The sequence below is a fragment of the Crotalus tigris genome, unplaced genomic scaffold (assembly GCF_016545835.1).
Source record: "Crotalus tigris isolate CLP2741 ecotype Arizona unplaced genomic scaffold, ASM1654583v1 scf7180000018371.15429387391:27106975, whole genome shotgun sequence".
NCBI lineage: Eukaryota > Metazoa > Chordata > Lepidosauria > Squamata > Viperidae > Crotalus > Crotalus tigris.
In genome coordinates this window covers 3,987,137-4,014,000 of record NW_024096970.1, presented here as the reverse complement: position 1 = coordinate 4,014,000, position 26,864 = coordinate 3,987,137, and the positions used below count along the sequence as shown (strand labels likewise).

General features: G+C 40.1%; 2 protein-coding genes across 10 annotated transcripts in view; one reads left to right on the top strand and one right to left on the bottom strand.

Annotated features, from left to right (window-relative positions):
* The window catches only part of FIG4 (FIG4 phosphoinositide 5-phosphatase), an 87,391-nt gene extending 82,614 nt beyond the window's left edge, over positions 1-4,777 (bottom strand). Inside the window, exon 1 of the mRNA XM_039351182.1 lies at positions 3,967-4,777. Within this exon, the coding sequence (XP_039207116.1) occupies positions 3,967-4,029 (63 nt within the window). The 5' untranslated portion in view covers positions 4,030-4,777. The remainder of the gene's footprint in view (positions 1-3,966) is intronic.
* Positions 4,778-4,829: 52 nt separating this feature from the next.
* Positions 4,830-26,864, top strand: part of AK9 (adenylate kinase 9) — a 73,008-nt gene continuing 50,973 nt past the window's right edge. For 5 of the 9 annotated variants that reach the window (XM_039351176.1, XM_039351171.1, XM_039351179.1 and 2 more), the window contains exons 1-7: positions 5,197-5,306; positions 6,045-6,169; positions 16,973-17,036; positions 23,344-23,396; positions 23,847-23,943; positions 25,680-25,792; positions 26,070-26,261. In XM_039351176.1, the coding sequence (XP_039207110.1) occupies positions 6,050-6,169; positions 16,973-17,036; positions 23,344-23,396; positions 23,847-23,943; positions 25,680-25,792; positions 26,070-26,261 (639 nt within the window). In that variant the 5' untranslated portion in view covers positions 5,197-5,306; positions 6,045-6,049. Of the gene's footprint in view, positions 4,954-5,196; positions 5,307-5,434; positions 5,453-5,530; positions 5,702-6,044; positions 6,170-16,972; positions 17,037-23,343; positions 23,397-23,846; positions 23,944-25,679; positions 25,793-26,069; positions 26,262-26,864 lie in introns of those variants that run through there. The other 4 variants (XM_039351174.1, XM_039351175.1, XM_039351172.1 and 1 more) reach the window with 4 other exon arrangements.

Genomic DNA, 26,864 nt, shown 5'->3' with positions numbered 1-26,864 from the left:
TATTGGCTTTTGAAAGCCAATAGGAATTGTCCAGGCTGTCTCTGTCCTGCTGAGCCCGCCAAAAGTCCCATTCTGCAAACGGTGCTGCACCAGTTGAATAGTCCTCGACTTACGACCGGTTGAATAGTCCTTGACTTACGACCGGTTGGGGGTCACGGCATTAAAAAGGTTGAGAACCACTGGTCTATGCAATAGATTAATTTCCTTCTGGCAAATGAAAGATAAAAAGAAAAGAAATAATTTCTATGACGCAACTTAGTTGCTTTGAAGAGCCATGGTGGCGCTGAAGAACCCATGATTAGAATGCAGTACTGCAGCAGTTTGGCAGTTCGTTTCTCACCGGCTCAGGGTTGACTTCCATCCCTCCGAAGTCAGTAAAATGAGGACCCAGATTGTTGGGGGCAATATGCTCACTCTGTAAATGGCTTAGAGAGGGTTGTAAAGCACTGTGAAGCGGTATATAAGTCTAAGTGCTATTGCTTGTAGCAAAAAGGCATAATGAGAAGAATTTCTTTTTTTAGATAACTCAATATCACAGGAGATACAACAAAATAAAATTTGAAAGGCCAGTGGATGGAATTACTTCCTCCATTGACTCTGCTTATCGGAAACTGGCTAGGAAGATTACAAATGGTGATCACATTACCCCAGGACAGTGCATAACTACATGCCAGTTGCCAAGCACCTGGATTTTGACCATGTGACTATGGGAATGCTGCAACAATTTTAAGTTTGAAAACCTGTCGTAAATCACTTTTTTCAGTGCCGTTGCAATTTCAAACGGCCACTAAACTAATGGTTATGGGTCAAGGACTATCTGTAATGCAATGGCTAACTGAAGTAGTTATATTACATTATTCCTGTAAGCCACACTCCCCAAATTTAAAAGCAAAATCTTCTGCTTTGTTGTCCTTGGATTTATTTCACTTCTTGAGATACAGCAGGGGTGTCAAACTGCCGGCCCACAGGCCGGATGCGTTACGAGGCAACCGCACTCACCCCATTGCCGCCAATGGGGGAAAAGTTCCAATACGTCATGCGACGTACGTGACGTCACGGGTTTGACATGTCTGAGATACAGGATTTTCCTTTATTTATTAAAACTTTTTTTAAAAAAAAATAAAATGTCCTAGGACAGGAAGATTTAACAAGAGCTGAACATACTATACTAAAGCCCAGGTCTCAAGAGAAGTTAAATATTATCTAACTATCTTGACTGGTACGAATCCTGCAGTATTGTGACTGCAGAAGGACTAATCCCCACATTGTAAAACACAGCATTTTATGCTATACTGATTACATAATACGATTCTCAGCCATCCAAGTCTTGGTTGCCCCTAAGGTGCTTTTTCTTGCAAGGAAGATAAACCAGTCTCCACCATTTAGTCAAAAGGGAAGAATTTTGCTTCTTGGATGAGAAGCAAAACATCTTTAAGGAAAAAGAAAAAAAAGTCCAGTTGCCTTTCAAAAAAGCACCTTTGGGATGAATCTTTATAGTTTAAACCAGAGGTTATCAACATTGCAATAGTGCCATTCCTTAAATAAACAATTGTTTGACTCTCCGCATGGAAAGTGCACATTAGCAGTATGTTAACAATCATCTCTCAAAACTCATTTTGGCTTTTGCTCCCCATTTATTGTGCAGAATCTTTCTGCAGGCTTACCAGGCAAAGTACAAATGAATTTTGACAGCATCCAATTTTGCCTAGTCCTCTCACCCCTCCTCCCCCTTTGCTTATTGCAGTCATGACTCCCAGTTGAGAATCCCTGGGTTAAGTATAATTTTTAGCTTTAACAATACAATCATTTGTATCAAATAAACAGATGATACAATAATCCCAAATAAACTGTGGCTCCCTTTTCCGCTGTTTCTAGTATGATCCATTTCTAAATATATTTATTACATCCTTCAATCTGCACTAATTTAGCAATAATGTACAAAATAAAGCCAAAGCCAAACAACTGACCATTGCTTATAATTTCTAAATGAAAACATTTTGTATTAATTGAACAGATGTATGACCCAAGATCATCTTAACCTTTTTTAAAAAGGATAACAGAAAACATTTTAAAGTGGGTTCCAATATTATCAGACTAGCTTTTGCTAAACAACAGGGAACTTTAAAAAATATATGAAAAGTCAACAAAGTACAAAATTGTATATAGATGCTTATTTCTGCTGTATTTTTTTCAGATGTTTTTGATTACAGAATTACCATTATCTATTGCAAACCATAGGCAACATTCTGATTTGCATCTGAAAAAAGTAGAATTTTAAAGGCCATTATTTATAAGATTTAAAAGGATATATAATATATATTAAGACAAGAAGTACCTAAAATACTTCACCAAAATCACCTGGGAGCAAAGCTGTATTTTAAAGACTTGCAGAACCTTTGCCGGGTTAGACTTTTGCAAAGTTCGAGGGAATTTATTTCAGAGGGCAAACCAGAAATAAGATATTCAATATAAATCCTACAAATATTTTTAACTACCATACATTAACTTTGCCAAATAATGGATTTGGAGTTTATTACTCAGGTAGTATCCAACATATAATTTGCTGGCAGACTTCAAGACATTTAAATAATTTCCTGATATTGAAAAAGTGGATTAATGTATCCATTATATCAATCATTACCAAAACATAAATCCAAGCACTTTTCAGGAATTGCGTGCTTCCATTATTCAAAATACTGCATAGGATAGAAATCTTAACTCAAGTTACCCAACATATATTTGTTAATTTAATATCACACTTTTTCTTTGTTCCCATAAAATCTTTTCTTGCCCCATTTAGACTCTCAAAAAGTTATGCATTAATTCCTTAAATACAAGTACAGTAGCTCAGCCAATTCTGGGCAGTGGGTCATGAATACTTAGATACCAGAACAATTCTGCATTCAAGAAAGGTGCTATCTAAGAGGATTGAACAGATAGGAGACTTCACAGATTGCCGATATATTCTCAATGGATACTGAAACATTCACTTTAAAGTTCACTTTTCTTACAACAGATGTTCCAAAGTATAGTACTGATCAATATCTCCACCTGGAATGTATTGCCTACTAGCCAGCTGTTCTGGAGAAAAACAGCTGATGCAGACTTCCATCATTTTTTCTACAGTGAGAAAAAAATAAGACTTAAAGAAAAGCTTATCTACATCAGACCAAGGATTTAATTTAGTCAGGGATTTGAGATTCTCTTTACATGACTTGCTAAAAAAATATTCCAGTGAATGGCATGCATCAGCATCTTATTCTCTGCCTTCACTGAGATTGCATTTCAACATATTATCTAATTAGCATATTATCTAAACTTGAAATGGCTCCCATTTTCTGATGACAGATTTTATCTTGGTTAAAATATAGTAAACAAGCTCTAGGAAGAGGAAAGCTGCTAAATCTCCTGTGCTCATTAACCAAGCATGTTGGCTTAACATGTGGAAACACAACTGCAAAAAGTTGTGCTTCTGACAAAGCTGCACCTAGGTATGACAATAGCCAAGGTCCTTCCACTTGTACCTGCTAGCTCTAAATATATAGGTTGCAGTTAGCTACCTATCCAGTTTACTAGGCCTCAAAATCCAATACAACTTCAAGCCAATACAACTCATCCCAGTATTCTTTCCTGGTTACTCTTCTACGGTTCCAAAAGTGGCTCCACGTAGCTCTCCATAGTATGGTATGGTAATTAATAGGTATTCATTGGAAAATGATAGATTAGCAAATTCCGATTACTCCAGCCATGGTGTAATGGGCTGCGCTCCTTGTAAGGCAGAAAACAAAACTTCTATACTGGACACTGTAGAAATCCACTAGTCAGACTAAAACCTGCACTTAGGGGACTTATTCTGTTTAATGGGAATAAGCAGGATTCTTCCGCTTTCCTCAGACCAAAACCTATCAGGACCCCAATCAATGGCAAAACAGTAAGGAAGCAGAGGGCGCTGTGGGGGTTACTTACAGCTCTAGTTTCGTACAGCACCAGTTTTTGCACAGAGCTGATGATCGGAGCCGCCACAGGCATGGTAACACAGCAGAGGGGATTACACTCAGCCACCCGGGAAAGCTCCCACCTGTCCTATAACGCCCCTTCCTCCTTTTGAGGACAGGCTTGGCCTTAGCTAAGCTACAGCTCGAGATAAATGCGGGCCGCGTGAACTCATTTTCTTCTCTATTTTACTCGATCGGCGACGGACCCTACGAGGAAGGGTCGATTAGGTGCCGAAGAAACAGAGGATTTCCCCCCCCATCTCCCCCTCGAGAGTAGGTGACTGTTCCGCCAACACCGAGCAAGATCGCGAGAGAGTGACAGCTAAGGAAAGCGCAAAAACCCACGTGATTGAATTTGCCGGCGCCGCGGCCATTTTGGGTTTGGGAATGATACCGGTTCTTGCCCGGAACAGGGGAAATTTTGAAGCGGGGATTGTAAGCCAAAGAGCAAAACGCCCCGTTGTTTTTTTTTTTTTTTTTCATCCTCTGCTCGCGCTATTGGCGAGTGGAATCTAGGAAATCTACCTTGGTGGTAGTAACTTGTAGGACACAAGTTTTACTCTTTTCTTTTCCTAAAGGATTTCAGCTTTCGTGGATGAAAATCCACGTCATCGTTTGCATGAAGTTTCATCCCTCTGTTCCTAGGAGCACCTTACGCGGCTGAATTAAGATTCCTGCCCACTGAGACTAATACTCTGTTGAGGCAGAATTCAAATCACAGGCATTGAAGCTATATAGCGAGCACTACTGACTTTTCAGCTTTCATAACCCTCCCCCCTTTCTTTTTTCTTTAGGAAAGGAGTTTTAAATATTCACACCAAGCAATCAGGCTCCGAGAAATCAGCGAGACTTCCCCCGCGTTGTATGCATAACGTTGCCCCTCGACCCTCACTGAAGCCACTGAGCAAATGAGGGATTCCGTCGTTGGCAACATTACAAGCTGATGCTGGGGCTTCAAGTCAGTTGCGCCCGCTTAACCCACACAATAACTGCCATCAAGGATCAGCTCCTTAAGAAGCTGAGAATTCCCCTAAAAGTCGGTTATTTTAAAACGTTTAAAACCGTTAACGACGCCCCCTAAGCATTCTACAGGTGGGAGGATCCCTCGCGCTCGGCTGTTAACCGGCTCTTTTGTGGGAGGGGTCGTGCAGGGACCGTTGATTGGGTGAAGCGAGCGGGGGCGATTCCTTGGGAGAGAAGAGGGAGGGCATTATCTCCATGGTTACGGGGGAACACAAATCACAGCGGAGCTTTCATCTCGTTGCTGTTGCCAAAGTGAAGCGGCAAAGCCCCGCTTGACCTCATCCTGCAGTAAGTCTTCCCTGGGCGGCCCTTTATCCGTGTCCTGTGCTGGCAATACCCGTGAAAATGATTTCATCCAACTTATTTGTGCCGCCCCACGCGTCTTAGTCAAGATTGTCAAGAGTGGATGAAGTACCACTCTATGATTGTTGGGGGTGGGAAATGTCACTCATTTACCATATTATTACCTTGCTTTTTGGTCAGTGCACTCAAGAAGGGCTTTTACTTGGAAAAAATAAATAACAGCTCAAATTTACTATTAGTCATCATACTCCATGGGACTGGTAAATAATTCTAGGAAGAGGCTGTTGGCAAATCTGGCTGCACAGGAAAACTTTACCAAACTGCTTTTTTTGCTGCAATTCACATGGCAGCAATATATTTATGAGGCTCACAGATTATAGGTAGGTGCCTGTTAGTTGAACTGATGCCTGTTGTCTGCTTGGACACCTCCATAGGTTTTCTTGTCAGCAATGTAGAAACTACAGGGTTGGGAAAAGGGAGCTTTTATTGCAGAAGTAATGTGCTGTTACTTTCTTTCGGGATTATTATTTTTGTTTTACTATTATTTTGGGGATCTTAGTATAGTCTGTATAGCTATAGGATTTTCTAATTGTCTCTCGTACAAAGTCTAGGTAAAACCCTCTTTTTCCTTTTCTGGATCAGCCAAGATCAGCTACTTGCTATTAGCTGCAGGTGTAAAAAGTAGTGGTGATCTTAATATATAACCCTATTTTTTAAATATAGATTGAATGATGGCATCTCCAGAAGATGAACAACCTTACCCGTTTGTAGATATATATGATGAAGATGAAGCTGACAGAGTCTTCCTTTTGTCCAAGCCTACTTGCTTCGTCATCCTTGGAAAACCAGTAAGAGTGAATATACTTTATTATCAAAGTATAACATGTATACAATGAGATTGGCTGAGCCTCGCTCTGTACCCCCCCCCACAACTCACAGTGACTACAAACCCACCAACCTATTACCCCCTGTGAGCTAATTGCACAGCACGCTGGCCTCATGAGTCTATCATGCATAAAATTATGTCCCATTCAAGAGGCTGACAGCCCATGGATAGAAGCTGTTCTTCAGCCTGTTGGTACGGCTGCATATATTTCTATATCTCCTACCCGATGGTAGGAGAGTAAAGAGGTACCAACCAGGGTGTGAGTCATTCCTGAGAATTTTCCTCACTCTGCCAAGGCAACGGGCCCTGGCAATGTCATCCAGTGGTGTCAGGGAACAGCCCATGATGTTTTGTGCCGTGCTCACCACCCTCTGTAATACCTTCCTGTCCGTGGCTGTCAAGCCAGAATACCAAACCACAGTACAGTGTGTGAGAACGCTTTCAATAATAGTCCGGTAGAAGAAGGTCATGAGAAAGTCCAATATGATTAAATGGACATTTTAAATGGACTAATTCAAATACACACACATATAAAACTTATTTCATAAGTTTTATTATTAGAAGATTGTACTTGTAAGTTAATAAAGTAATAAAATTTATTGAACGCATGAATTCCTGAATAAAATTCATAAAACGGTGCTGTCAATATGGCAAACTTTTCCTTGCCAAGACATCTTTTCTAGATCACTACTAGAAGGCATCCCCAATCTGGAGATATTCTGTCTCTGACTCTTACCTGGATGGGGTAATACTCCCCCAGCCAGAGCTAATGCATACGTGTTTTTTTTTTTTTTTTTTTTAGAGTAGAATAGAATTCTTTATTGGCTAAGTGGGATTAAACACACAAGGAATTTGTCTGCAGTGCATAAGCTCTCAGTGTACATACAAGCAACAAATGATAAATCATGATTACAATCATAAAAATACATTCATCATAAATCATAAGATACAACACTTAATGATAGTCATAGGATACGAAATAAGCAAGCAACATAAATCATACTAGGATACTAAATTAAACAATATAAATCGTAAGATACAAACAACAAAGTTATAGTCATAAAAAAATACAGAGATAGATAATGGGAAAGATGAGACAAATAATTTTCTGAGTTGGCACAGGAAGAAGATTCTTTGTTATACTTTTTTGATGACATTTTTGATGTTAGGTGTCCATTTTACGTCTTGAGATATTATAGAACCTAGAAACCTGAAGGTCTCAACTGTTGATACTGTGTTGTCTAGCATTGTAAGAGATGGTAGAATAGGAGGGTTTCTCCTAAAATCTACTATCATTTCTACAGTTTTGAGTGTGTTCAGTTCAAGATTGTTCCGGCCGCACCACAAGACTAGTTCAACTTCCTGTCTGTATGCAAATTTGTCGAGACCAATCATTGTTGTATCATCTGCAAACTTCAATACTTTAACAGAGGGATCCTTTGAGATGCAGTAGTTGGTGTAGAGCAGTGGTTCTCACCCTGTGGGTCGCGACCCTTTTGGCGGTCGAACGACGTTTTCACAGGGGTTGCCTAAGACCATCGGAAAACACATATTTCCAATGGTCTTAGGAACCAAGACACTGCTCTTCTATCCAGCCGCCCTTCTCCTCCTCCGCCAGTTCCTCCGCCTCCAGGGCGCCCTTCTCCTCCGACAGCGCCTGCTCCTGCCGCCGCAGTGCCATCCCGCGGCGGCCATGCTGACTCCCAGCTGCTGGCCTGGAGCCGGGCCGACTCCTAGCTGATTCCCAGGAGCCAGGCCGACATGCGCATACCGGGCCGACTCTCAACTGGCTGTCAGGAGCCGGGTGGTGTGTAGCGGCCCCGCCGGTTCCCCACCAATGTCCGGACACCGACCTGACTCCCAGCTGACTGTCGGGAGTCGGGCGGTGCTCATTGGGGCCATGTGGGCGTCGACCGGCTGCTGGCTGCGTCCTCCCTGTCTCCTGGCTCATGGCAAGCCCAGGGGTTTGACATGCACCCCCGACACCGCCCCGGGCCGGCTCAGCTCTGTGGGCAGCCGGTCCGAGCCGGGTCTGGGCCGCTGCTGGCGCTGCTGCTGGGCTGCTCCGCCGCTGCTGGCTGAGCTGAGCTGTGGCGCCGAGCCGGTCCCCACGCCTCCTGGTTGCCTGGCTGTGCTCTGCCCGCGGTTGCCCTCCGCGCTGTGCCGGAGCTTCCCCCGCACTGCCCGGCCCGCCACCCTCACCGTGAGAGGCCACTTCGGCCCTCTGGTGCCCGGCGCAGCCCTGGGGCTGGTGGGCAGGAGCGACTCCTTCCCGGCTCGCCGGGCTCCGGGCCTCGGAAGCAGCCAGGCGGCGGGGACGAGGGCAATGCCCGCATGTGTGTCAGAGGCCAGCCGGATGGGCCAGGAGAAGAGAAGCGGCGCTCTGGCCGCACCCCTCTCGTGTGTGACAAGTCGGGGAAGGGTCGTGGCAGTGAAGGGCTGCACGGCATGGAAAGGGGCTCCCACGATCCCGCCGCTGCGATGGTGCTCAGGAGGCTGGAGGGGCAGGCAGGTCCTGGGGGGGCAGCTGGGAGAGGGCAAGAGGTGCCGGGATGAGGATGTGGGGCTCCAGACTACCATCCCCAGCAGTCCTAAAAAGCACTGTGGAAGAGTGGGGAATGCTGGGAATTGCAGTTCATCACCATCTGGGAAAACATGACTCTCCAAAAATCAATCCTTCCTTCCTTCCTTCCATCCATCCATCTCCTTCCCTTCCCCTTCAATCTTTCCTTCCTTCCTTCCTTCCTTCCTTCCTTCCTTCCTTCCTTCCTTCCTTCCTTTCCCCTTCAATTTCCTTCCTTCTCCATCTCCTTCCTTTCCCCTTCAATCTTCCTTCCTTCCTTCCTTCCTTCCATCTCCATTCCTTCCCCTTCAATCTTTCTCTCTGTCCTTCCTTCCTTCCCCCTTCAATCTCCATCTCCTTCCTTTTCCCTTCAATCTTCCTTCCTTCCATCTCCATCTCCATCCCTTCCCCTTCAATCTCTCTCCTTCCTTCCTTCCTTCCTTCCTTCCTTCCTTCCTTCCTTCCTTCCTTCCTTCCTTCTTCAATCTCCTTCTTTCTCCATCTTCTTCCTTTCCCCTGTAATCTTCCTTCTTTCCTTCCTTTCATCTCCATCTCCATCTCCATCCCTTCCCCTTCAATCTCTCCTTCCTTCCTTCCTTCCTTCCTTCCTTCCTTCCTTCCTTCCTTCCTTCTTTCCTTCCTTCCTTCCTTCCCCCTTCAATCTCCTTCCTTCTCCATCTCCTTCCTTTCCCCTTCAATCTCCTTCCTTCTCCATCTCCTTCCTTTCCTCTTCAATCTTCCTTCCTTCCCCTTCCCTCCCTCCCAACATTTTTGAGCAAGGAAGAGTAAGCTTCTCCAGCAAGCATTGCTATATTGTTTTTGTGATTAATCACTATGCTTTAATTATGTTCAATTTATAACAATGAAAATACACCCTGCATATCAGATATTTACATTACGATTCAAAACAGCAAAATTACAGTTATAAAGTAGCAGTGAAAATAATTTTATGGTTGGGGGTCACCATAACATGGGGAACTGTATTAAAGGGTCGCGGCATTAGGAAAGTTGAGAACCACTCGTGTAGAGAGACAAGAGAAGTGAAAAGAAGCACACAGCCCTGGGGGGGGGCTGTGCTAACTGTACAGGTATCGAATGTGATTTTGCCTAGCTTCACCTGTTGCTTCCTGTCTGTTACAAATCTTATGATCCATTTATAAGTGTAGGATCAAGCACAACTAGCTGAATTAGTTTAGTTAGAAGAATTCTGGAATGCCAAGCTGAAGTCAAAAAAAGGACCTTTGCATAGGTCCTTGGAGATTCAAGATATTGTAGGATGTAGTGCAGAGCCATATTAACAACATCATCTGCCGATCTATTTGCTTGGTAGGCAAATTGCAAGGAGTCTAACAGCGAATCCACGTTGATGGAAGGTTTCTTTGGCATTGGGATGATAGCAGAGCATTTGAAGCAAGAAGGAACATAATACATCTCTAGTGAATTATTAAAGATGCAGGTGAAGATGGGGGGCCAGTTGGTCAGCACAAGCTTTCAAGCAAGAAGGGGTTATCTTGTCGGGACCTGGTGCTTTTCCAGGCTTTTTTCTGTGAAATAGACCTTGCACATTGTTTTCTGTGATCACCAGAGGTTCGGGGCCCAAAGGGACGGGGTCAGTTGTAGGAGGCTTGGCTGTAGTTGGTGTATCTGAGATGGAGATGGTGGATAGGTGACAGTGGTTTCCTCTCATACCTACAGTAAAACACATTCATGTCATCTGCTAGTTGTTGATTCCATTTCAGCATGGAAAAGTTTGCTGTAACCAGTGATATTTTTAAGAGTCTTCCACATTTTTGCTGGTTCATTTGTTGAAAGCTGATTCTTGTTTTTTATAATTTTTTATTTTTCAAACCAACAAAACAAGACAAAACACAACATAATACACATACATACACAGTGTGTACTCCTTTTTTTTTACAGCAATTTCGTAATGGTAATCTTCTATTATTTACATTTTCCCCCCTTATTCTTCTTTAGATATATTTGTCCTTGTTGTCCCGTTGTTTCTTGTTTGCATTTTTTTTCCTTCATACTATACTTCATACTAAAAATAATACATATTATTATTATTATACATTATTATACACACATTTTCCACTTTTGGCCTTTCCACATTTATTCTCCTCTATTATTTCTAGTCTCCAACCAGTCGTGCCACTTATTCTATATTAAATAGTACTCTATGTCTTTCTTTTCTTTTATCTCTTTTGTTAATTTATCCATCTCAGCACAGTCCAGGATTTTTCCTGTTGAAAGCTGATTCTTTAGCTTTTCAGAGTAGCTTCTTTTTGCTGCTCTGATCTCCCTTGTACAGCATTCTATCTCCTTTCCTGCATGCTTCCTCTTTGGTACAACATAGCTGCTTGAGTTTAGCTGTGAACCAAGGCTTGTTGTTACTGTATATTCGCAGGTTTCTGATCAGCACACATAGGTCTTCACAAAAATGAACGTATGATGTTACAGTATCTGTGAGTTCATCCAAGTCTGCAGAGGTATCTTTGAAAACATTCCAATCTATGCAGTCAAGGCAAGGCTGTAGTTTTAGCTTTGCCTCCTCAGTCGAAGACTTCCCTGGTTTAATTATTGGTGTTATAGCCTTTGTCTATAAACAGGTACAAGGTGAATCAGAGTGCCCCACAACCGCTCATGGTAAAGACCAATAAGCATCTTTTAATATTGTGTAACAGTAGTCTAAAGTATTATTGTCTCTAGTAAGAGAGAGTTGACATGCTGAAAGTATTTTGGTAGATCTTGGCTTAAGTTAGCACTGTTGAAATCTCCTAACACAATGAGGAGTGAATCTGGGTATTTTTCTTCTTTAATCTGGTCAGCTAGAGGTTAATGCATTGTTTTTGCAAACTTGTGGAGGAAAGTATGCTGCAAATAGAAGGAATGAGGAAAACTCTCGTGGGGAATAAAACAGTTTGCAATTGATAATTAATGTCTCTAAGTCCACATCACAGAATTTCTTTAGTGTAATTACATTTTCGCGCCATTGGTTGTTGATATAAAAGCAGAGACCACCCCTCCCATTTTGCCAGATGTTTCTGCAATTCTGTCTGCCCTCTGTATCTGAAGCCCTGGGATATGCAAACTTTCTTACCTCGATAGACCTGACTGAGGCATATTTGCACAAAGGCGGCAACATCCATGGCCTTCTTTGCCAGGGCTTCGGTCCTATGGTTACGGGAGCTCCAGGACATGATCCCTCCGGATCAGCTCAGAGCTCACCAGAATCTGGGTAAGTTAGTGGCCACGTCTCAGTACCTAGCCGATGCTTCCCTGCACACAGCCAGATACACTGCCCGGACCATCGCAGCAGACATCTCAGCACGAAGGCTCCTTTGGCTCAGGAATTGGCGAGCAGACACCAAGGCCAAGTGGTTGTCTTAATTTATCTGCTCCAATTAGACTAAGTCTGAAATTTAGTACCGCCCCCTCTGTGCCAATTGCACCCCAGTTTTAGGCTAAGGCGATACTCAGACTTTAGTCCGACGCGTCTGAACAATATGGGAACCAGGCCAACTGACCTAATGGGAGGGAGTGGATTCTCCATCATCATGCTGAGAAAAGGCGTTCAGGTAAGACAATGCCCCTTTCTCCAGCATGATTGGATGGAGAACCCATGGATGGGACATACCAAAGCCCAGTGTCCCTAGGGTGGGGAATTAGATTGGGCCTGGGTCCCATCCAACGTTAATGCGTGCTCTAGAACCTTGCGTCCAAATGAAGCCGTAGAAGAGGCATATATATCCATCTTGTAGTGATGGACAAAGGAAGAGGGTGATGCCCATGTTGCTGCTCTACAAATTTCCTCTACGGAGGCCTGAGTAGACCAGGCAGCTGTAGTAGCTGTGCCCCGGGTGGAATGGGCCGTGATATGCCTGGGAGCTTGCAGTGACTGAGTCTGGTATGCCAGAGAAATACAAGCTCTAATCCACCTGCCTATAGTGGGTGAAGAAACCTTTTGTCCTAATGACGAAGGGTGAAATGACACAAACAGAGCCTCTGTCTTGCGGAAGGATGAGGTTCTCTGTATATAACAATATAAGGCCCTGCGCACATCCAATTTGTTCCACTGAACCTCTATGTCATTAGATGGGTTAGGACAGAAGTCCGGCAAAACTATCTCCTGAGATCTATGATACAAGGAATTAACCTTGGGCACAAAGGAGGGGTCTAACCTGAGGGTTACCCTGTCCTTATGGAAAATACACAGGTCCTTCCTCACTGACAGAGCAGCCAGCTCAGAGATCCTTCTGGTTGAAGTTACAGCAACAAGAAATGCCACCTTGATTGATAACTGTTTGAACAAACAAGTGTCAATAGGTTCAAAGGGTGGCGAAACAAGAGCCTGTAAAACCTGATGAAGGTCCCAGGAGGGGTATCTATGTACAGTTGGTGGTCTGGCGTTGTTAGCTCCTTTTAGGAAGGAGCGTATCATAGGGTGCTGTGTTAAGGATTCATTGCCGCAGGAAATAACTGTGGCAAGTGCTGCTACCTGCCTACGGATGGTGCTTGTGGAAAGCCCTTTGTCCAGACCATCCATCAGGAACTCCAAGATGACTGGCCAAAGGGTCAATTTTGTGAGCTAAACACCAATTACATCAGTTGACTCATTTAGTCAGGTTTCAGTGAAGCAGGGGGCTGCTGAGTTGTAAAAATCAGAGTTGCATCTGTTGTGTTCATTCCTGGATCAGGAAATTCTTCCATAGTTATTCACATTTTAATCACCTTCCATTTGGACTGTTGCAATTTGATATTCTTGGAACTTCCTTTGAAAAGCAGGCTGCAACTGATCCAGAATGCAGCAGAATATGTAGCTTTGGGCATATCACATGGCATACTAAGGTATCAGTGTTTCATGAGCTACATTGTTTTCAGTTGCTTCCAAGGGCTGGTTATCACCCATGTATGGCATAAGGTCAGGTTATTATGGGACTGGTTGTTTCTCATGATTTCTCCTCAACAATTCAGACAAAATGGACCTGCTCTGGGTTTCTTGTTAAGCATTGTCAATTAGTTGGACCAGGAAAGCATATCTTTTCTGTCAGAGTGCCTGGCCTTCCTCTTCCTCTAACAGTCAGATGGCCCTGAATTTGAAAGTCTCTTAAAAGGCTCTGAAAACCTTTTCCCTCAGACACTGGGTCTACAGTGTTAGCCAAGACCAGTAGGTATTTTTTCATGATGCATCATGGGAGAATTTTGCTCAGCGCCTCAGTTGCATTGTACTATATTGTATTGTGTTTATTCTATTTTATTACTGTCTGTTGCAGGGAAGCAGATAAATGACTGTTGTGCTATATCACGAAGTATGGTGGCTATAGGGAGTCATTATATAGAGGTTCATAAAATCTGTCCTTTGGATTCCACAATGCTGAGTGCCACAATCTTATTTTGCAATATATCTTATGGATTGGCTTCTGCCTAACTATACTATACTATACTTATTCCAGCATCACTCCCTCTTGAACTTTGCATTAGAAAACAAATTACATTGATTTCTGTGGGATTTATTTCTGTCATGCATTTGAGATGATGCTGCACAGAGTATTCCAATACTCCGGGTGTCTTTAGCAGTGACTTAATTAATGTTGCTGAAAGAAATTATAGTGATGTCATTGTGGGACTTTTTTGTTTTTCTGGCTGATAATTGCAGTAGATCTTAATTCAGCAAGCCAAAATCTATATACACCACTAATGTTTCTGAATTTAGATTAGACTTTTCTTGAAAATTCTCATTCGATGGTAGGAGAATTTAAGCAGCAGTTGCATCTGTACAAATCTGTTCTACTTTATACTGGTCCCAATAACACTTCTGAGGGGCCATTCCCAGAATAAAACAGTTCATATCTTTTATTTACTTACATTAGTTTAGCATCTGAAGCATTAATTTAATCTTCCAAATGTATTGGAATTCTTTCAGCTATGATCAATATTGCTATGGTGGCTGGGGATGATGAAAGTCATGTTTCAACACGTCTCACTGTTAAGTAAACTTTAAACTGTTCTTAAATACCAAATTAGGAAAATAATTAGGGAGTGATGCCGGAATAAGTTTTATCTCCAATTTATTTATCCTCCCTCCTGATCGGCTCAAGGTTGACTCAGCCTTCTCTCCTTCCAAGGTCAGTAAAATGATTGTTGGGGGCAATATGCGGACTCTGTAAACTGCTTAGAGAGGCCTGTAAAGTACTATGAAGGGGTATATAAGTCTAAGTGTTATTGCTATTTAATATTTGCATTTAAATTTCCTCTTTAACATTTATTTGCTGCTGGGAGAGTTCATCACCGAGAATGCCTTAAGAGTCTAGAACAGTGATGGCGAACCTTTTAGAGTGCCCAAAACCTGGCCCCGCCCCTGCTCCACCCCCTGCCCTGTCCCTGCTCCGCCCCATCCCCCACCCCGCCTGCCCACAGGACCACTTACTGCCTCCAGGGCCCACTGCAGATCGCCCAGGCAGCTCAGCAGCACCATTGCGGCCATGCCCTCTGCCCGCACCCCCAACTGTGCGCGATGGGGTGTGAGGGCAGAGTCTTGTCTACACTGCCTGGCTGCCATGTCCTTGGCTGCACTGCTCTGCATGGGCCACACTCGGGCGTGACTCTCCTCCAGGGGGGCTGTGGTGAAGAGGGGGTCACTGGAGGAGGCAAGGCTGGGGCAACGGCACGTGTGCCCACAGAGAGGGCTCCGAGTGCTGCCTCTGGCATGCGTGCCATAGGTTTGCCACCACTGGACTAGAAGGAGCAGAAAAGGCTTAAACTGAGCCCTAGAAAGAAGGAATTGCTGTTTTACCATTGGGTTTGCTGTCGGTTTTAGTGTTTTGTATTAATAGGATAGTACTATCCCTGAATGAGCGTGTCCATGACTTGGGGGTTCTTCTAGGGTCTCAGATCTGCTAGAAGAGAAAGGGGGATGTTACAACCATGGATGTTCCTAGCTTTGGCTGTTGTACAAGTTGGACTGGGAAGATCTTCCTGCAGTGACTCACGTCATCATCAGCATGATGTTTAGACCATTGCAACAGATTCTATATGGGGTTGCCCTTGAAGATCACTTGGAAAGTGCAGGCTTCTAGGTGCAATTTAAAACGTTGGTGTTAATCTAAAAGTCCTACATGGCTTGGCACAAGGTTAATTGCAGAACTGCAGTCTTCATTTGGAATTGACCTAGCCTATGCAATCTACCCAGGAGAAACTACAAGTAGTGTTCCACTTCAGGGGTGAGAAGGGTGCTGCTTTTCAGTGGCAGGATTGGTCCTTTAATGAAGCCTCTTAATAGACTTCTGGTTGGTTCCCATGCTGCCTGCCTTCTGGAAGCTGTTCTAAATAGATGTCTATGGAGATTTTCAATCATACAGGTCACCTGGACTTTCTTTGTTTTTTCCTTGAAAATGTTTGGGATCTCAGAGCTGAAGAAGGTTCTTGGATGAGAAGCAAACCATTTTCAAGGAAAAAAAAAACAAATAAGGCCAGTTGCCTTTTGGGAAAGCACCTTTGTTTTAAACAGAGCTCTTCTGGAAGGTACTTAGGCCTTGATTCCAACTTGCTTTAGTTACCATTTATTTAATTTTATTTCATGTTTTCATTGGTTTGTGGAACTTTCTTTTCTACTTATTGTTTATTGTGTGTTGTTCCTTGTGTGTGTTATGTAATAAGCTGCTCTGAATCCTCAGAATTTAGCACTTTATGAATATGATTGATTGATTAATCAGCAATAGGGCCAAGCTCCCTAATGTAGCTCTATCAATTTTGCTTTGTAAAATGGAATTGTTTGCTAATATATTAAGTATATTATATATTTACTAGAAGCAATGATCATAGCCCTAGTTTTCTTTGTTTCTTTTTATCCCTAACACAAAACTTTTCAAGCAGATATGTAGCACATAACAGAGAATCACATTGATTTAACTACCAGAGCTAATGAGTTAGAAGTGTCAAATATATCTTTGCTTTGAAAGGTAGCAAGGACAAGAGGGACGCCATTTTTCAATAAAAAATTGAAAAAAACAGAATATATTGCATGCACAATTAGAGCCATATACAGGATTTCTGAGATTTAATCATGTGGATGGAATTTCTAGTCACTCCTTATTGTAATAAATATTTCAGTTTTCATTGTTCTATTCTAATATGTTACTTTTGAAGTACTTCCATTTATTCTAATTTTAATAATCCTTTCCTTTTTGTTTTTCTCATTTTAAGGGTGTTGGGAAGAAAACATTAGCTAAAAAAATAGCCCAATTTTGGAAGTGCACTCTTGTAGATGGTAAATATAAAAACTATATTCATTTTACTGTATTTCATTCTATGCATGTTTATATAATTTCTAACATTCCAAAAGCCCATTTCATAAAAAAATGGCTGCAATATTTTCATGAACTAACGTATAAATTCAGAAGGGTTTGACAATGTATATTCTTCTGTTAGAGAGATTTTAAATTTTTAGCAGATACCACTGGGAATATTACCATATTTGTACAAAAATGAGGTGCAGAAAAATGGGAAAATAGACTCTAATGCTTTGGAACTTGATTTCTGATTGTGAAATAAGATATTCTCTGTCCACCCCTCTTTAAAAAAAACCTGTTTTAAAGATATTGATAGTAAAGCTAACTCTTTTCTGCTCATTTACAGTTATTATCAATGGCAACACGGACAATATCCATATTACACACAAAGTGTAATGGTATAATATAGTTAGAGATTACTTAAAACAAGAAAAAACTAGCCCACTCTATAAAGTTAATATTTGTACCATCAATCTCTAAATTAAAAAATCATAGTATTCTATGATTTCTGTGTGATTTAACTTGTATCCTACTTTTCATATTCCAATGTTGTCTCCCATTTCATTATGGTCATACAAATATAACAAATATAAGATACAAATACAACACCACCAGTTGCAATATACATTTTTGAAATGAACCCTAACAAAGTCAGTAATAGTGACTTTGATTAGAATAGGAAAGGAAAAAATATCGTAATGGCAATTGGGTTTTGTTGTTGTTGTTAGTTGCGCAGTCGTGTCCGACCCATCGCGACCCCATGGACAACGTTCCTCCAGGCCTTCCTGTCCTCTACCATCTTCTGGAGTCCATTTAAGCTCCTACTGCTTCAGTGACTCCATCCAGCCACCTCATTCTCTGTTGTTCTTTTCTTCTATTGCCCTCAATCTTTCCCAGTACTGGGCTCTTCTCCAGTGAGTCCTTTCTTCTCATTAGATGGCCAAAATATTTGAATTAGTAAATTGCTTCTGCTAATCTCTGGACTATTTATAAATCTTCATTGTATGAAGAATGAAAGAGTCTGCTCAGAGGTTAAAAAAAAAAAGTCCAGATGGTGGGCATGGCCATGCTATTGAAGCCTCACCCCTCAATATATTTGTGCAATGTAAGGATTCCTTTAGTCTTATGGAGGATTGAGCTGCATCAATTTCAGTAATAATCTGCAGATTTTCTTCAAGGTATTTTGCCAACAATTTATGACTAAAACATGTTTGAGTCCAGCCTTTCCCATTCCACTTAAACTGCTCTTGCCATGATTAATTTGTTGAATGAAAAATCTTCATTAGGGTCCAGTCCAAGCCAGGGATAAACAAAATGGAGACTGCTTTAGAAAGAAGGTTGTAGTTTATTGAAGAGGAATGCCAGACAGAAAGATGGTTCTGGGAAAGCTGACCACATGTAGCTGGGAGTAGTGGGTTTTTATACCTTTTTGGGCTTTTGAGGTTGTTTCCTGTTGCTGTGTCATGAACTTTGACCTGAGATTCTGAGCATGTCTTTTTGGTATTCTGATGGTGGTGGGTTAATCCTATTATGTCCCAAAGGTCATGTCTTTTAGAGTTTGGGTGGGATATGAAGATTTTAGGGGTCTTTGTCTTTCTAATTTATTTATTTATTTTATTTATTTTATGAGACTTATATATCGCTTTAAGTGCAAGCACTCTCTAAGCGGTGTACACCAGTAAGCAATGTATATATATATATATATATTTACATTGCCCCCAACAATCTGGGTCCTCATTTTACCTACCTCGGAAGGATGGAAGGATGAGTCAACCTTGAGCCGGTGAGATTTGAACCGCTGACCTGCTGAACACAGTCAGCTAAAGTGGCCTGCAGTACTGCACTCTAACTGCTGCGCCACCTCGGCTCTTAATCTAATCTCATCAGCTTCTAAACTTCCTGGCTCCAACTTTTCTGAATAGGATTATCAGATCTACATTTCTACAGACCTGGTTTCTGCTTTGGGCAGAGAGACTTGGGGGTCTCTATTAATTTCAAGTTTTACAGTCATAAGTACTTAATAAACAACTCGGTGTCTGAGTTCCTTTATCATTCAGTGGTACATATTAACTTTCACTCAAAATATTCAATACTACACCATCCAGTATTTCCCTGGTCCTCTCTTCTTCCAATAATAATAATTTTTCCACATTATGCATGTATAATTCATACTGCTATTAATACATATACAATTAAATATAAACATCTTCATCACATGTTTCTAATGTTATACATAGTGTCAATAATATCAGTTTGTACTGTCTTCTCTGGCCAAAACATATCTCAAATGTATTTGCAATCAAAGTTCCCTTATTCAATCCGTATCCTGTTTTTTTCTTTTTTCAATTTTAATTTCCCATTCTTTTATTTTTAACAGCTGTCTATTCTTTTAATCATATTCAAGCATCCATTAGATGGTATAATACCTCATCTAATTAGTCAGGACTTCTATTTTATTTAATCTTAATCTAGCTTTCTTCCTTTGCCAACTAACTTTGAAAGTCAGTGCATTTAGGTCACCAAGTATTTCTTCCTCTGTTTTTGTATATATTATTTGGAATACAAAAGACAATTTAATTAAAGTGTTTTTGTAAAAATGCTTCATCCATTTATATTTGTTAAACAGCCTCCTTTTTCTTTCTCCTTCAGTCTCTCTTTTAGTTTCTTGTTCCCCAGTTTTCAGCATTTCTCCTAACAGCTGTGTCATCCATTCTATCAATAATTCTTCCTTGTCTTCAAGTATGTTCTGCAGTCTTAAAAAGTAACTTGAAAGTAATTTCCGGTATTATATCTGGGTCTTCCAAACTTTTATTTATCTGTGCCTGTCTGTTGGTTTCTTCTTTTGAATCCTCTATCTTTATATCAGTTTCCTCTATTTTTTCTTTTGGTTTCTGAGTTGCTAGTTCATTCTTTATGGTCATTTTCTGAACATTTTTTGCTTGTAGGTTTAAGTTGGAGAGTTGCTCATTTATGTTATTTAAATTATTTTTGGTCTCCTCATGATTTAAAACAATTGTCTCTTGAATTGATTTCAACATGGAAAAAAATTCTTTCTGAAGTCCATTTACATTTTCTTTTTGATTATTCATGTTTCTTCCAGAGAGAAATAGTCCAGAAGCAACTTTCACACTATTTCTTAATATTTCTTAATAATTCTTGAAACTAATAGTCAGTCAATATTTGTAATCCAAGCCAGCCAATTCAGAATTTTTCATACAGATAAAACAGCCAAACAGTTTTTTCCCCTTTTCCTAGCTGCAGTCTGCAAAAGTGAAAGTTTCCAGGAACAACAAAAAGGCTTAATAAGTCCAGGCTTCGTGCCAAATTTTCTTTAAGCATAATAAATTGTAATGCCAAGGTTCACTACTAGATGTCGCTAACATCCATCTTCCAGCTTTTAAGTCCAAACTTATTTCACCAACTTTCCAAATATCTTTTCAAAAAGAAAGTCTTAAAAATACTTTTAGTCTCCAAATTTGCCAGAGCTATGTCTCTATATTAAATCCAAATTAATCTTGTAGTTTTCTCTAATTTCCCCCACACATAAAGTTATTCACCACTTATCTTTTCCTGAGAGAATGGAGTAGAAAATCCCCTTGTCTCTATCATCTAGGGGATGATAGAGAATTCTTTTTTCCAGGAAGAAGTTTTGAAATTATAAAGAGAAGTTACATTCTCATCCAGTTCCATCCGCATTGTTCAGGAGTTGCTAGTTAGTGCCTTTCTTGGGTTGTCAGTGGCTTCTGGCTGGTCACATAAATGCGGCCAGTCTTTCTTCTGCTGGTTTGAAGGGCTTCCTCAGATCAAACGGAGGGGCCACTGCCCCTCCACGATTGACAAGGGTCCTGTTCTTCTTCGTTGCCTCTCCAGGGCGACTTTAGACCCCTTTTAGGGTCCCCAGCAGAGCAAAATTGGACGTGGAAAATGGAGCCCCATTTTCCTGTGCCCATTACACCACAACATCTAACCCAGAAGTCTCCAGTTTCTGTCTAAGATTTTCTATTATTCCTTCAGGGAAATATATTCTACTTTTTTTAATATTCCCCAAAATATTTCTTTCTCGGGAGGGGTTGTTGTCCTCCTACAAATTCACATAGGGGGTATGGAATAACTGAAGTGATTAGAGGGAAATATATATTCTCCATCAGGTCACTTTTAGAAATGTATTTTTGGTTTTTAAATTAAGTTCTCCCTCAGGGATATTCTTGCCCACAGAAAGACTACCTTTGGGAGCAGTAGTTCTTACATTAAATTTGCAAGAGTGAATAAAGAATATAGCACAGCAAGCTAGTAATTGGATTCTGGCTCATTTTTTAAGATTAATTTGGCATCAGCAGGTTTCTGAATAAAAACCTAAAACTATGAGGCAGTATGTACCTGATTTACCAGTTTGTTCCTAGAAGCCTCATTTCTTTGAAGTACTATCATTAGTACATAATAACAGTGATTTCCCAAGAATCCTGTGCTAAGACTAAAATGTCTGAATTTTTAAAATTGTAATATAATTTTATTGAAGTTCTGAAACAGAATTTATTTATAGGAGCCTGCTCTTGTTAACTGCTACTTTAAAATCAGAGTAGGCAACAATTAGAACAACGTGGGAGCCCTCTGGTGGCTAAAAGTGTATTTTGTTTTGTGGAAATCATAGTCAACTACTAGATTATGAAGCACACAGAACCATAATTAGATTTTTCCATTTAAATGGGAGTTTTAATGACAGTGATAACTATCAGTCCCTGATAGGTACTCTGGAGATCTAGAATTGGCTTTAGAGAAAAAGATATTGATTCCTTCTTCTCCAAAGCTGTAGTAATTGAAAAATAAAGAAATGAAAATATTTAATATTGTTTTAAAATACTTCAATAATATTTGGACTCTGGTCAAAGTATAATAGGAAGATACAATACAGCTATTGTACAGGTAGTTCTCAAGTTACAACAGTTCATTTAATGACCATTTGAAGTTACAACGGCACTGAAAAAAAGTGACTTATGACTTTTTTCACACTTAAGACTGTTGCAGCATCCCTCTGGTGACATGATAAAAATTCAGATGTTTGGCTACTGACTCATATTTATGACAGTTGCAATGTCCCAAGGTCATGTGATCCCCTGTTACAACCTTCTGAGAAGCAAAGTCAATGGGGAGGCAAGATCTGCTTAACAGCCATGTTACTAACTTAACAACTGCAGTGATTCACTTAACTGTGGCAACAAAAGTTCATAAAATGGGGCAAAATGTCTTGCTTAGTAAGAGAAATTTTGGGCTCAACTGTGGCCATACTTCCAGGACTACCCGTACTATACAGGCAGTTGTGGTGGAGTCATTATAAAGAACAATAGTAGTGTTTTAGTCATTTGGGAACCCATTTTGATTCTTGGCCAATTAATGTGCATTTAAAGCAGATCTCCAAACTTTACTTAATAGGAATCAAAAAGGTTAGCATGTAAAAGAAGAAACCCGATGAAAGGCCCTGAATAACATTGCCTATCCTTTCCCTTCTAACTTCCCTCCATTGGATATCATGTATCATCAATGTGTGAAAGGAGAATAACATTACTCTCTTCACCTCTTTTTTTTAACAATATTTTATTGAGTTTATATACCTAAGGAAAAAATAGGAACAATACGGGTATGGTAAGGGAGGGGGAGGGGGAAAGGGAATAGGGGATTTAGGATAAAATAAGGATAGGTACAGTCACATATTTTAACAAACAAGCTACTGTCCAGATCATAATAATAAGTAAACATCATACTCAACCATTTTTAAAATAAGCTTAACTATAGCCGTATTACAAACAATTAATAAACAAATACGTTCATCTATTTAAATAAACATGAATAATAAAATCTCAAAAAATCCTGACTATCAACATTAATAGATAAAAATCACTAAAAATAACAGTCATCAACCTAATAATTAATACTTGGTTAAAAATCCATCATCTATTCTGAAATATTAAGTCCTTTTCAGATTCTAACGTGTCTCTAACCATTGATAAAAAATTTTCCCAGGTTATAAAATAAACTGAGTCATCTTTTTCTTTCATCTCCAATGTTAATCTCTCTCCTCACCTCTTGATCATTATATATTTGCAGAATTTATTATCTCTTTGTAGGGAGAGAAATACATCACTGCAGATGGATGATTATGGAAAAGGAATGCACGATCTTCAATATTTAAAAAAAAATCTGTTTTGCATTATACAGTACTGCATATATACCTGCACATAGCACCATCAAACCAATGTTTTATTTTTTTTTCTATGTGATATATCCTTTTAGCTTTTGAACTCATAAATGAAAACATAACAGCTGAAACAGAATACGGACTGAAGGTAAAGCCTGGACTTATTTATAATTCTTTCAAATGGCACTGTTAGTTAAGTAAACCAGTTCAGCTCACAACTTTGAATTATTGCAATTTGTTTGGATTTGAACTATGGGCAATGTACCAAGCTCAGTGGCAGACCACATGTTTTGTACACAAGTTCATTTTTTGGCATCTCCAGTGTAAAAAAATGCAGCAGATAATATACAGTAAAGACTGTAAGAAGAATTTATCTGGTGTCCTTGAGGAGGTGCTATAAAAGAAAATAGAAAGGAGGAGAGGAGAGAGGGGTGGGCAAAGATTTGTGGGAGTTGTAGTCCAAAATATAAAAGAAGTAATACTGAGAACATCTGGATAACTTTTTTTGATATAGTATAAAGCAGCTTTGTGTATTATTTATATATCCCCTATTATTTATTCTCAATACAATTCAATATTTTACATTGTTCTCCCTAAGTGTAAGGACCTGCTTTACCAAGGTCAAAATGTTCCTGAAGAGTTGGTGATAAAGATGCTTATGATCAAGCTGGAATCTCCAGAGATTAATCACTTTGGTATGGATTACTGCATCTTTTTTCCCCCACTATCTATTAAGTAAGCTCCTCATAATCCTAGAAATATATACCTGTGATTTATTTATTTGTCCGTCTGTTTTGTGGATTGTATGGGATTTAGAAAGCCAGTTTAGTGTAGAGGCTAAGACATTAGGCTAGAAACCAGGAGACTGTGAGTTCTGATCCTGGCTTGGACACAAAGTCATCTGGATGCCCTTGGGCCAGTTACTTTCTATCAGCCCCAGGAAGGAGGCAATTGCTAGCCATTTCTTGAAAAACCTTGCCAAGACAACTTCAGGGATTTATCCAGGCAATCTCCAAGAATTGGACAAATTTTAACAGAAGAAATAAAAAGAACCAGTATCGTGTAATGGTTAAGGCATCAGGCTAGAATCCAGAAGACCTTAAGTTCTAGTTCCACCTTAGGCATATAGTCACTTTCTCTCAACTCTAGCAAGGAGGAAACTGCAAACCACTTCTGAAAAACTTTTCCAAGTAAATAGCAGGAACCTGTCCAGGCAGTCCCTGAGAATTCCAAATGATTGAACAGGGGGAAAGGGGGAGGGATTTAGAGGCTGCCCAATTCCCAGGCAACTCTTGACAGCTCTGTAAGGCAGTGGGGTTGTATTTTTGTGTTAGCTATTTGCTAACTTTGAGCCTAAGTATTACACAAAAGAAAAAACCCTGATAAAAATGAGTGCCAGGAGATTAGAGGAGAAAGTGGACGTTTTTAAAGTTGTAGAAGAAAAGTGTAGGATCTCTGGTTTTACAGGAGACTGTTGCTCTTTCAGAATTGGGCACCTCTCCAGACCTCTCTTCTTCCTTTAGAAAGGAAAATAAGAAGAAGTGTATAAAGCATATGTGGAGACCAGAGGAGAGAGTGTGCATTCATTCCAGTGTGCTGCAGCTGCCAAAAAAAACCAACACAGTTCTAGGCTGCATTAACAGAGGGATAGAATCAAGATCACATGAAATGTTAATACGTGCCTTAGTAAGATCACATTTGGAATACTGCATCCAGTTTTGATCACCATGATGTAAAAAAAAAAAAGATGTTGAGACTCTTAGACTCTTAGACTCTGCTCTAAGAGAGCAGAGAAGAGCAACAAAGATGATTAGGGGACTGGAGGCTAACACATATAAAGAACGGTTGCTGGAATTGGGTATGTCTAGTTTAATGAAAAGAAGGACTAGGGGTGACATGATAGCAGTGTTCTAACATCTCAGGGGTTGCCACAAAGAAGAGGGAATCAAGCTATTCTCCAAAGCACCTGAAGGCTTTATTTATTTAGCTATGGATGGAAACTAATCAAAGAGAGGTCCCTTCCAACTCTGTTATTCAATTCTATTCCTATTTCAAGGGGTTGGTAGGTGCAGGCTGATTCTACTGCCCCAACTTGCCAGATGGACTTCCAATAGCTTAGGCATTGAAATGCATCAGATTTGACACACCTTGAAACTGCTACTGGTTGGACTAGAAGACCTCCAAGGTCCCTTCCAATTCTCTTATTCTGATCTAAGAGGAAAATACTGTTTTCATACTGGTAAAGACAACTTAAAGCTGTTTGTGGGTTGAAGAAAAGATGAGGACACAGCAGTATAAAATGTTTCCAAGGATTGGTTGTACTGTGATTAGATACAAACGAGGAAAGACCCATAGTCACCCCATATTTACTGTAAAATAGATAAGTGTGATTTTTTAAAGTATAAAAATATTTCCATTTCCCCCCTTGCAGGTTATGTTCTCTGTGATTTCCCTTCTCTTTCTGAGGATTTCATGTCTACACCAGAACAAATCGAAGTAATTAAAAATTTAAAATTAAAACCAGATTTCCTGATTAATATTAAGGTAATCAGCATTTGAATGTTCTTAGTAAATCTTGTATTTATTCCATAACTGCGCTTCCTACCCTTACAAATTATACTTCATAAAGCCGTCCTTGTCTCCTTTAAACCCATTGTCATAAAGGTAGAAGTTGCCAACTGCCTTTTATTAGTTTTAAAAGAAACTCTACCAGCACGTTAGCAATAAACACTCTTGTTCTAAACTCTTAGAAAGAAGAGTTACAAAGTTATCTTATTGGATTTGAAACAACTTCCATCTCATAATGATCTGTTTTAATTAGTGTCCTAACAATGACTTGTGCCAAAGAATCACTGGTCAAAGACAGCAGCCTGACACAGGACATATATTCAAAAGAGAAGATTGGGATCCTGATATTATTGAAAAGCGTAAGAAAAAGAAGAAAGAATTACGTAAAAGCGAAGAAGAGGATGAGGAAGCAGAAGAGGAAGAAGAGGAAGAAGAGTCAAATGAGGTAGCTTTCCCATATTTTCTAAAAAGGCAATTATTTGTTCCAAATAAAAGAAAAGCTTGGATCATTCAGAAACAGATTGTTTAATATTTGTTAAACAATGCAACATTCTTCTTTAATAAAGTGAATCAAATTAGGTTATATAACAGTTTTATGTAATACCCTAATTCTACATGCTGAATTTTTGGGAAAAAAATCCAGTCATTTGTAACCATATTAAAGCTATATAATGAATGAATATTTATTATCAAAGTATAACATGTATACAGTAAGACTGGCTGAGCCTCCCTCCGTGCTTTATACTACTAATCCTTTATATCTATTAATTTAGTAAAACAATTTGTAATCCTTTCTTTGAAGGCCTAGACCAGTGTTGACCTAAGGCTTTTGGCTGGCCTGCTGAAGCAAAGAACTGGCTGGTGTCTCCTCCTATTCTAAGTTAAAATTGCCTGGATTAGCAGAATGCAATTTTAGCATTGGGAACAGCATCCCTCAGAAGTAGCAACCTTGTTTGGGTGATGCAGGGCAGGTTTTATGACACATCTCTGTCTTATCCATCCATCTATCTATTTATCTGTCTGTCTGTCTATCTATCCATCTGTCTGT